The sequence below is a fragment of the Hemiscyllium ocellatum genome, chromosome 8 (genome assembly GCF_020745735.1).
Source record: "Hemiscyllium ocellatum isolate sHemOce1 chromosome 8, sHemOce1.pat.X.cur, whole genome shotgun sequence".
Classification (NCBI taxonomy): Eukaryota; Metazoa; Chordata; class Chondrichthyes; order Orectolobiformes; family Hemiscylliidae; genus Hemiscyllium; species Hemiscyllium ocellatum.
The window spans coordinates 119430376-119442594 of NC_083408.1; the positions used below are offsets into that span (position 1 = coordinate 119430376).

General features: G+C 45.5%; 1 protein-coding gene across 1 annotated transcript in view; it reads left to right on the top strand.

Moving 5' to 3' along the window:
• Positions 1-5441: 5441 nt before the first annotated feature.
• The window catches only part of tmem63c (transmembrane protein 63C), a 331403-nt gene continuing 324625 nt past the window's right edge, over positions 5442-12219 (top strand). Inside the window, exons 1-2 of the mRNA XM_060829024.1 lie at positions 5442-5498; positions 8372-8629. Coding sequence (XP_060685007.1) covers positions 5442-5498; positions 8372-8629 — 315 coding nt within the window. The remainder of the gene's footprint in view (positions 5499-8371; positions 8630-12219) is intronic.

The window sequence follows — 12219 nt, forward strand, 5'->3', positions numbered from 1 at the left end:
GCCCCTTGCTGAGATATTTGTATCATCGATAGTCATAGGTGATGTGCCAGAAGACTGGAGGTTGACTAACGTAGTGCCACTGTTTAGAAAATGTGGTAAGGAAAAACCAGGGAACTATAGACTGGAAAGCTTGACATCAGTGGTGGGCAAGTTGTTGGAGGGAATCCTGAGGGACAGGATGTACATGTATTTGGAAAGGCAAGGACTGATTGGGGACAGTCATCATGGCTTTGTGCATGGGAAATCATGTCTCACAAACATGATTGAGTTTTTTGAAAAAGTACTGAAGAGGATATATGAGGGCAGAACTGTATGGTTTTCAAAAGGATGTTCGACAAGGTTCTCCATGGGAAACTGGTTAGCAAGGTTAGGTCTCACGGAATGCAGGGAGAACTAGCCATTTGCATACAGAACTCGCTCGAAGGTAGAAGAGAGAGGGTGGTGGTGGAGTGTTACTTTTCAGACTGGAGACCTGTGAACAGTAGCGAAAGTGAGGTCTGTAGATGTTGGAAATCAGAGTCTACATTAGAGTGGTGCTGGAAAAGCACAGCAGGTCAGGCAATATCCAAGGAGCGGGAAAATCAACGTTTCGGGCAAAAGCCCTTCATCAGGAATGAAGTGATGAAGGGCTTTTGCCTGAAACGTCGATTTTCCTGCTCCTCAGATGCTGCCTGACCTGCTGTGCTTTTCCAGCACCACTCTAATGTAGCCTGTGAACAATGGTGTGCCACAAGGGTCGATGCTGGGTCCACTGTTTTTCATCATTTATGTAAATGATTTGGACGTGAACACAGAACACAAAACAATACAGCGCAGAACAGGCCCTTCGGCCCTCGAAGTTGCACCAACCTGTGAACTAATCTAAGCCCATCCCCCTACACTATCCCCCATCATCATCATCCATGTGCCTATCCAAGGACTGTTTAAATGCCCCTAATATGGCTGAGTTAATTATATTGACAGGCAGGGCATTCTACATCCTTACGACACCCTCAGTAAAGAATCTGCCCCTGACATCTGTCCTAAATCTATCACCCCTCAATTTGTAGTTATGTCCCTCAGCCTTTCCTCATAACAGCTTCTCCCCAGACCAGGCCACATCTTGGTAAATCTCCTCTGAACCTTTTCCAATGTTTCCACATCCTTCCTGTAATGAGGTGACCAGAACTGTACACAAAATTCCAAGTGCGGTCGCATTAGCGTTTTGTATATTTGCAACATGACATCACGGCTTCGGAACTCAATCCCTCTGCCAATAAAACCTAACACACCGTATGCCTTCTTAACAGCACTATCACCCTGGGTGACAACTTTCAGGGATCTATGTACAAGGACACGAAGATCCCTCTGCACATCCACACTACCAAGAATCTTTCCATCGACCTAGTACTCTGCCTTGCTGTTATTCTTCCAAAAGTGCATCACCCCACATTTATCTGCATTGAACTCCATTTGCCACCTTTCAGCCCGATTCTGCAGTTTATCCAAGTCCCCCTGCAACCTGTAACACTCTTCCACACTGACCACTACTCCAACTTTAGTGTCATCTGCAAACTTACTAACCCATTCACTTATGCCTGCATCCAAGTCACAGAGTCATAGAGAAGTACAGCACAGAAACAGGTACCCTTCAGTCCAACTCGTCCACACCGACCAGATATCCCAACCCAATCTAGTCTCACCTGCCAGAACCTGGCTCACATCCCTCCAAACCCTTCCTATTCATATATCCATCCAGATGCCTCTTAAATGTTGCAATTGTACCAGCCTCCACCACTTCCTCTGGCAGCTCGTTGCACACACGTACCACCTTCTGAGTGAAAACGTTGCCCCTTAGGTCTCTTTTATATCTTTTCCCTCTCACCCCAAACCTATGCCCTCTAGTTCTGGAGTCCCCGACCCCAGGGAAAAGACTTTGTCTATTTATCCTATCCATGCCCCTCATGATTTTATAAACCTCTTTAAGGTCACCCCTCTGCCTCCGAAGCTCCAGGGAAAACAGCCCCAGCCTAATCAACCTCTCCTTATAGCTCCAATCCTGGCAATATCCTTGTAAATCTGAACCCTTATAAGTTTAACAACATCTTTCCGATAGGGAGGAGACCAGAATTGCACGCAATATTCCAACAGTGGCCTAACCAATATCCTGTACAGCCGCAACATGACCTCCCAACTCCTGTACTCAATACTCTGACCAATAAAGGAAAGCATACCAAGTGCCTTCTTCACTATCCTATCTACTTGTGACTTCACTTTCAAGGAGCTATGAACCTGCACTCCAAGGTCTCTTTGTTCAGCAACACTCCCCAGGACCTTACCATTAAGTGTATAAGTCTTGCTAAGATTTGCTTTCCCAAAATGCAGCACCTCACATTTATCTAAATTAAACTCCACCTGTTATTTCTCAGCCCATTGGCCCATCTGGTCCAGATCCTGTTGTAATCTGAGGTAACCCTCTTCGCTGTCCACTACACCTCCAATTTTGGTGTCATCTGCAAACTTACTAACTATACCTTTTATGCTCACATCCAAATCATTTATATAAATTATTTATAAAAATTAAAACAGCAATGATCCCAAAACAGATCCTTGTGGAACTTAGGAGGTACAGTTCGTAAGTTTGCAGATGATACCAAAATTGGAGGTGTAGTGGACAGCAAAGAAGGTTACCTCAGAGTACAATGGGATCTTGATCAGATGGGCCGATGGGCTGAAGAATGGAGTTTAATTTCAATAAATGTGAGGTGCTGCTTTTGGAAAGGCAAATCAGAGCAGGACTTATACACTTAATGGTAAGGTCCTAGGGAGTGTTGCTGAACAAAGAGACCTTGGAGTGCAGGTTCATAGCTCATTGAAAGTGGAGTTGCAGGTAGATAGGATAGTGAAGAAGGCGTTTGGTATGCTTTCCTTTATTGGTCAGAGTATTGCATATAGGAGTTGGGAGGTCATGTTGCAGCTGTACAGGACATTGGTTAGGCCACTGTTGGAATATTGTGTGCAATTCTGGCCTCCCTCCCATTAAAAGGATGCTCTGAAACTTGAAAGGAGGAGAAATGAGGAAACTGGTGAAATCCACATTGATGCTGTGGGGTTGGAGGGTCCTGGGGCAGAAGATGAGGTGTTCTTCCTTCAGACATTGGGTGGTAAGGGAGTGGCGATGGAGGAAGCTCAGGACCTGCATGTCCTTGGGGGAGTGGGAGAGGGAGTTGAAGTGTTCGGCCACAGGGCAGTGGGGTTGGTTGGTGCGGGTGTCCTGGAGATGTTCTCTGAAGCGCTCTGCGAGTAGGCGTCCTGTCTCCTCAGTATAGAGAAGACTGCATTGGGAGCAACGGATACAGTAAATAACATGCGTGGAAGTGCAGGGGCAACTTTGATGGATGTGGAAGACTTCTTTGGGGCCTTGAACAGAGGTGAGGGGGGAGGTGTGGGCACAGGTTTTGCAATTCCTGCGGTGGCAGGTCCATGCCCCCTAACAACCCACCCTCCCCTCCGTTACCTTCCCCTTCCACCGCAGGAATTGCAAGACGTAAAGATCTAAAGATTATATCAGATACTCTAACAGAAGAACGATTGAAGTTCGAAGCAATTGTGGCAGCGTTGTCATGCCTTACAGGTGGGTGACTGTGTAACAACTACTGCAGCCATCAACAAGGGCAGTCAAACACCCAAATCCTGTATCACACATATTTTACCTAATGGTCACCTGCCAAAAGATTGTCCAGCATTTCATGACACATACAAACTATGTTCTACAAGAGGAACAATTCTGCTAAATTGTACAAGAAAGCCAGATCTTAAGGCAAACTACTACGAATGTTGGAAATCTGAAACAAACAGAGAATGTTGGAGAAACTCAACAGGTCTGGCAGCATCTGTGGAGAGAGATCAATGTTTTGAGTCTAGTATGATGCTTTGACAATATGATATCATTTCCAGAAAACGAAAAGATCTATGAGAATCCCACCCTCCTGGTTTGGACTCTTCAATTTCAGAATTCGTATTTTTTTGCAAATTTACAGCCACAATTGTTCTCGAAGTTGTTTGAGCTGTCCAACCCATTGATAACTGAATGTGTTTGAGTGTTGGCATTTAATATGGGATATAATTTAAGTTTGTCCATTTGCAAGTAATTTTTTTTTAACTTGTTACTTGTTTTCCTTTGCCATAGTTGTGGGTATGTTTGCTGAGCTGGGACATTGATTTGCAGACGTTTTGCCTCCTGTCCAGGTGACATCTTCAGTGTTCAGGAGCCTCCTGTGAAGTGCTGCTGTACGTGTCTTCTGGAATTTATTTGGTTCTGTTCCTCCTGCTTCTGATTGCCAGTTTCGCTTGTTCGTTATAGTGGCTGGTATAATAGGTCTAGATCGATGTGTTTGTTGATGGAGTCCGTGTCTCAGGAATAGAGAATTCGATGTTTCGAGCATAAGCCCTTCATCAGGAATCATTCCTGATGAAGGGCTTATGCTCGAAACGTCGAATTCTCTATTCCTGAGATGCTGCCTAACCTGCTGTGCTTTGACCAGCAACACATTTGCAGCTGTGATCTCCAGCATCTGCAGACCTCATTTTTTACTAGATGGAGTCCGTGTGCCACGCTTCCAGAAATTCTCTGGCTGTCCTCTGTTTAGCTTGTGTTATTATCGTAGTGTTGTCTGAGTCAAATTTGTGGTCCTTGTCATCTTACTAGGGACAGATGGTCATGGCTAATTGGTGTTCATGGAAGCAGATTGCTAATTGTCTGCCTGGTTGTCCTGGATCGTGTGTTGAGCAGTCTTTACATGGAAGCTTGGAAACTACAATTATCTTGCACATGATGAGTATAGGGTCTTCTTTTGTGGTGAGTTGTTGCCTGAGTATGTCAGTCTATGGGCTGTCATGAGTCCGTATGGTCAGAGAATTGTGGCTGTCAGTTCCAAGGTGTTTTTTATATAAGATAGAGTGGCAAGTGAGTTAGGTCATGGTGTGTCCTCATTGCGTTGTTTATCTGCTAGGCATCTGCAGATGAAGTTGTAGGGATATCCCACTCTTGACAAAGACTTTGTGGAGGTGTTCTTCTCCACCAACACACTACACCTGCCATACCCCCAGATCTGCACCCCCCACCCCCCATCCCTAAACTATAGCATAAATGCTGTCCCCTCCACACTTTACTTCAGCTCTGATGAAGAGTCATCCACACTGAAAATGTTAGCTTGCTGTCTGACCCTCTGTGATCACCAACATTTGTTGTTTCCCACAGTTGAAGTGTTTCTTTATAAACGTTATCAGACTGGTCACTCAATTTAAGTTGGCCTCAATTGAACCAATTGGACCATTAAATTTAACCTATATGCTAACTAGTTCACAGAGTCATAGAAATGTTATGATGCAGGAGGCCATCCAGCCCATTGTGTCTTCGCTGTTCTATCACCTGGTGACAACCTTGTCATATTTCTGTCAAAATGACCATCCAATGCCTTCTAGAATACCTCAACAGCTCAACCGAAGACAATTCAATTGTGAGTTCTTCAAGAATGCTTACCTCCTTGTGGAGAAAGTGAGGACTGCAGATGCTGGGAATCAGAGACGAGAGTGTGGCGCTGGAAAAGCACAGCAGGTCAGGCAGCCTCCGAGGAGCAGGACAGTTGTGTTTTGGCAACAGGCCCTTCATCAGGAACATGCCTTGGGGTCGGGGGGGGAGCCAAGGGGGCTGAGTGATAAATAGGAGGGGATGAGGCTGAAGGTAGCTAGGAAGGCTACAAGTGTATGCAGGTGGTGGGTCATGGTTATATGTCAGAGTGGAGGGTGGGGAGCTTAGGTGGGAAGGAAGATGGGGTGGGAGAAGTTCAAGAGGGCAGTGCTGAGTTGGAGGGTTGGATCTGGGATAAAGCAGGAGGGAGGGAAGATGAGGAAACTGATGAAATTAACATTAATGCTGTGTGGTTGGAGGGTTTCTAGGCGGAAGAAGAGGCGTTCTTTCTCCAGGCATCGGTTGGCTCGCATGTGGCGGTGGAGAAGGCTCAGGACTTGCACAGGAGGGGGAGTTGAAGTGGTTGGCCACAGGGTGGTGAGGCTGTTTGGTGCATGTGTCCCGGAGATGTTCTCTGAAACGTTCTACAAGTTGGCGTCCTGTCTCCAAACTGTAGAGACCACATCGAGAGCAACGGACACAGTAGATGAGGTCAGGATTACAGTGGTGCTGGAAAAGCACAGCAAGTCAGGCAGCATCTGAGGAGCAGGAAAATCAGCGTTTCGGGCAAAAGTTCTTCATCAGGATGAAAGGATTTTGCCTGAAATGTCGATTTTCTTGCTCCTTGGATGCTGCCTGACCTGCTGTGCTTTTCAAGCATCACTCTAATCTTGACTCTAATCTCCAGCATCTGCAGTACCCACTTCTGCACAGTAGATGTGGCGTTTGGATGTGCAGTAAAATCTCTGCTGGATATGGAAGGATCTTTGGGGCCTTGGATTGAGGTGGGGGGGGTGAGGTATCGACGCAGATTTTACACTTCTTACAGTGGCAATATGAGGTGCCAGGAGTAGAGAGTGAGTTGGTGGGGGATGTGCACCTAACAAGGCTGTCATGGAGGGAATGGTCTCTGCTGAAAGGAGTGGGGAGGGAAATATATCTCTGGTGGTGCGGTCTGGCTTTAGGTGGCAGAAATGGCAGAGGATAATGCGTTGTGTCTGGAGATTGGTGGGGTGGAAGGAGAGGACTCGAGGTTTCTATCCTTTGTGGGTTGGACGGGTGAGGTTCAAGTGTAGACAGGTGGGAAGTGGAGATGTGCTGGAGAGGAAATTGCGATCCTTGAAGTAGGAAGCCACCTGGGATTTTCTGGAATGGAATTGCTCCTTCTGGGAGCAGATGTGACAGAGGTGGAGGAGTTGGGAGTAAGGGATAGTGTTTTTACTGGAGGGGGATGCGAGGATGTGTAGTCCAGGTAGCTGTGGGAGTCGGTGCGTTGGAAGTAGATGTCTGTTTGAATCAGTGCCAAATCCGAACCACCCGACGCCGAGAGGAAGAATGCCTCATCTTCTGCCTAGGGACCCTCCAACCACACGGTATCAATGTCGATTTCACCAGTTTCTTCATCTCCCCTCCCCCCACCTTATCCCAGGTCCAACCTTCCAACTCAGCACTGCCCTTTTGAACTTCTTTCACCTGTCCATATTCCTTCCCATCTATCCACTCCACCCTCTGCTCCGACCGTTCACCATCACCCCCAACCTATCGCCTTCCCAACTAACTTCACCCCTAGCCCCACTCCCCTCCCATTTATCTCGTAGCCCCTTCACTGCCACACATTCCTGATGAAGGACTTATGCCTGAAACATCATCTCTCCTGTTCATCGGATGCTGCCTTACCTGCTGTACTGGTCTACCCCACAGCACATGGACTGTAATGGTTCAAGGCACCCCACCACCACCTTCTCATGGACAATAAATGCTGGGCCAGCCAAGGCAGGAACCACACATCTTCTAAATGAGTACAACAAAATGTTGAGGATGAATTTTAAAATCACACAGCACCAGGTTATTTTTTAACTTTGTACACCCCAGTCCAACACCGGCATCTCCAAATCTTGAGGATGAATGTTTAAGATAATTGTTTGGGCGGAGAATTTAAAGTTAAAGCAAGATCTTGCATTTGGTGGGCACGGGACCCAACAGAGGAAATGGTGGTACTCAGCACCTGTGGAGAGATAAGCAGAATTAGTGTTTGGAGTACAGGAATGTTTCTTCAGGTTGAATTGAAATGTTTACTCTGTGTTTCTTTCTGTCAGCATTCGCACCACCTACAGAATTTACTTGTATATTTGAAGTGAAAGGGGTGTTGATTAGATTAGACTTACAGTGTGGAAACAGGCCGTTCGGCCCAACAAGTCCACACCGACCCGCCGAAGCGCAACCCACCCATACCCCTACATTTACCCCTTACCTAACACTACGGGCAATTTAGAATGGCCAATTCACCTGACCCGCACATCTTTGTGACTGTGGGAGGAAACCGGAGCACCCGGAGGAAACCCACGCAGACACGGGGAGAATGTGCAAACTCCACACAGTCAGTCGCCTGAGTCGGGAATTGAACCCGGGTCTCTGGCGCTGTGAGACAGCAGTACTAACCACTGTGCCACCGTGCCGCCCACAAAGAAGGGCTCATGTTTGAAATGTTGATTCTCCTGCTCCTTGGATGCTGCCTGACCTGCTGTGTTTTTCCAGCATCTGCAGTGCTCACTTTCCCCAATTTGAAATGATATGCAGCTTTTTTTTAGGCAAAACAATATTTCACACCCAACAACCACTAAATAACTAAACTCAATTCAAAGCCAAAGTTTCTATTCAGTATTTTAAGTATTTCCAGTAATTATTATCCAATTTCCCTTTCAGTCAGCCATTTGCATCAGCTCTTTCCGCGGAGCAGGGGGTCACTACATCGGGACTCGGACATTTCCGGCGGATCTCGGGTGTTTCCGGGCGGGCTCTGGGATCACTGACAGGACTCGGACATTTCCTGCAGGGCTCGGGTATTTCCGGCAGATCTCGGGTATTTCCGGCCGGGAAGAAGACTCACTGACAGGACTCGGGTCTTTCCGTAGGACTCGGGGGTTTGGTGCTGAGGCTGCGGCTCCATCGCTGGAGCGGGAGGTGAGTGAGGGAAAACCGCGCGGCTCCTTCTCCCCTCAGACCCTCACAGGGGGATGGGCAATGGTTACCCGCCAAGGGAAATGGTACATATGGCTCTTTGGCGGCTAATGGAGTTTACTTGACACTGAAAGACGTAACGGGGAATATTTGCCCCTCGGAGGGGTAATGGGAATGTGATCAATTAATGGGTAATGGGAATGTCATCCATCAGTGGGTAATGGGAATGTGATCTATCAGTGGATAATGGGAATGTGATCCATCAGTGGGTAATGGGAATGTGATCTATCAGTGGATCATGGGGAATATGATCCATCAGTGGATCATGGGAATGTGATCCATCAGTGGGTAATGGGGAATATGATCCATCAGTGGATCATGGGGAATATGATCCATCAGTGGGTAATGGGGAATGTGATCCATCAGTTTGTAATGGGGAATATGATCCATCAGTGGGTAATGGGGAATGTCATCCATCAGTGGGTAATGGGGAATGTTGCCCTTGGGTTGATGATAGAGTTAACGGGTAATGTGGCTCCACAGGGGGTAATCGATAATGTGGCACCATTGGCGATAATGAGAAATGTTTCCATCTCAGAGGCAAAATGGGGAATGTTTGCCCCCTCATTGAGTACTGGGGAATGAAGTGGGTCCGTTCAATGTGTTATGTGTGTGTTAGTGTTTAATGAAGGGCAAATTTCTTTTTTTTTGTTTCTCAGACTCAATTTTTTTGTTTAGGTTAGATTCCCTACAGCGTGGAAACAGGCCCTTTGGGCCAACAAGTCCACACCGACCTTCCGAAGTGTAACCCACCCTTTTCCCTCTGACTAATGCACCTAACACTATGGGCAATTTAGCATGGCCAATTCACCTGACCTGCACATCTTTGCATTGTGGGAGGAAACCCATGCAGACACGGGGAGAATGTGCAAACTCCACACAGACAGTCATCCAAGGTTGGAATCGAACCTGGGACCCTGGTGCTGTGAGACAGCAGAGCTAACCACTCAGCCACTGTGCCACCCCCACAAATTTCTTTTTAAGATATCTGATGGCCGTTTATATAATAACAGGGAGTATAGATAGAGTTATTGGCAATTTTCTTTTTCGTAGGATGCGGGATTTCAAAACTAGTGGGCACACTTTTTGAGGTGAGGAGAGAGATTTAAAAAAGACATGAGGGGCATACTTTTTACACAGAGGTTGGTTTGGATGTGGAATGAACTTCCTGAGAAGGTGATGGATGTAGGTACAATTGCAATGTTTAAAAGACATTTGGATAAGTTCATGAATAGGAATGGTTTGGAGGGATATGGGTCAGAAGCAGGCAGTGGGATTAGTTTAATTTGGGATTATGTTTGTCATGGGTTGGTTGGACCGAATGATCTGTTTCTGTTCTGTGTGATTGTATGAAATTGTTGTGAATAAGATTCTATAGATTATGTAAGAGGGGTGTGGGGTGGATATAAATATCATATGTTGGATCATTAGGGTTTTTGATTTTTGAGTTCGTAACATGTGGGATTTCAGTGTGTCTGAAGTTAACAATTATCTTGCATTTCTGTAATTTTTTTGTCAAAGCACCTTTTGAGACTAGCTTTGAAATTAAAAGCTTTTATGTATGTTTAATAGGTTTTTATGATTAAACAATTTAGAAGATCAGGAGAGTTTTTTTTAAATCTTAGAACAGAGAACAAAGAAAATTTACAGCCCAGGAACAGGCCCTTTGGCCCTCCAAGCCTGAGCTGATCCAAATGTACTGTCTAAACCTGTTGCTCAATTCCTAAGCATCTGTATCTCTCTGCTCCCCACCTACTCATGCATCTGTCCAGATGCATCTTAAATTAATCTACCATGCCTGCCTCTACCACCTCTGCTGGCAACACGTTCTAAACACCCACCACCCTCTGTGTGAAGTACCTCCCTTAAACTTTTCACCTCTCACCTTGAAAGCGTGACCTCTTGTCATTGAATCCCTCACCCTGGGAAAAAACTTATCTCTATCCATCCTGTCGAGTCACTTCATGATTTTGTAAACCTTAATCAGGTCCCCCCTCAATCTCCTTTTTTCTAATGAAAACAAACCTAACCTACTCAACCTCTCTTCATAGCTAGCATCTTCCATACCAGGCGAATCCTCATAAACCTTCTCTACACTCTCTCCAAAGCAATCACATCCTTTTGGTAATGTGACGACCAGAACTGTACACAGTATTCTACATGCGGCCGAACCAACGTCTTGTACAATTTTAACATGACCTGCCAGCTCTTATACTCAATACCCCGTCTGATGAAGGCAAGCATTTTATCTGCCTTCTTGACCACTCTATCCACCTGTGCAACAGCCTTCAGGGTACAATGGACCTTCACTCCCAGATCTCTCTGCCCATCAACTTTTTCCAAGGCTCTTCCGTTCATTGTATAATTCACTCTTGAATTAGACTTCCCAAAATGCATCACCTCATATTTGCCAGGAATGAAATCCATCTGCCACTTTTCCGCCCAACTCTCCAGCCTATGTATATCCTCCTGAATTCTTTGACAGTCCCCATGCTTTCTGCTACTCCACCAGCCTTCATGTCATCTGCAGACTTACTGATCATACCAACAGTGCCCTCTTCCAGATCATTTATGTTTATTACAAACAACAGTGGCCCCATCACTGACCCCTGTGAACACCATTGGTCACCTTTCTCCATTTCAAGAAACTTCCTTCAACTACTACTCTCTGTCTCCTGTTGCTCAACCAGTTCTTTATCCACCTAGCTAGAACGCCTTGTACACCATGTGACTTCACTTTCTCTATTAGTTTACCAAATTTATCAAACACCTTACTAAAGTCCATGTATATGACATCAACAGCCCTTCCTTCATCTATCAACTTGGTCACTTCCTCAAAGAATTCTATTAAATTGGTAAGGCACGATCTCCCCTACACAAAACCATGCTGCCTATCACTGATAAGCCCATTCTTTTCTAAATATAAATGGATCCTATCCCTCAGTATCTTCTCCAGCAACTTTCCAACCACTGATGTCAGGCTCACTGGTCTGTACTTACCCAGAATATCCCTCCTACTCTTCTTGTACAGGGGGTCAACATGAGCAACCCTCCAGCCTTCCGGCACCTCAGCTGTGTTTAAGGATGCTACAAGGGGATGCTACCCTAGGGGAAACAGCAATACCTGAAAGAAAATATTTTAGCTTTACTTTGAGTTTTGAGCATTCCTGTGAAGTACTTTGATGAAGTGGCTTGTATACGAGCCTGAGAAAGGAAGAGTATAATCAGACTTAACTACCTTTAGAGTAAAGAGTTAGAGATAGCCCAAACCAGAAAGGTTAGGATAAAACCTTGAAAAGGTTACTTAAAACTGAATATATTTAACTTTAAGTAACTCTAATAATTCCAGGAAAAAGCTATCTGCACCCATACCCGGTGTGTTTGTAGTTATCGAACCAGGGCTGTGTTTTGGGTACTATGTTAAAGCTGCTGTTTTTGTTTTTAGTTTATAAAGAAATGTTTTGGCCTTAAATTTATACTGTATGTTTGAAAATCTGTGAATTTGTTTCATAAGTAGATAATGTTATGAAACG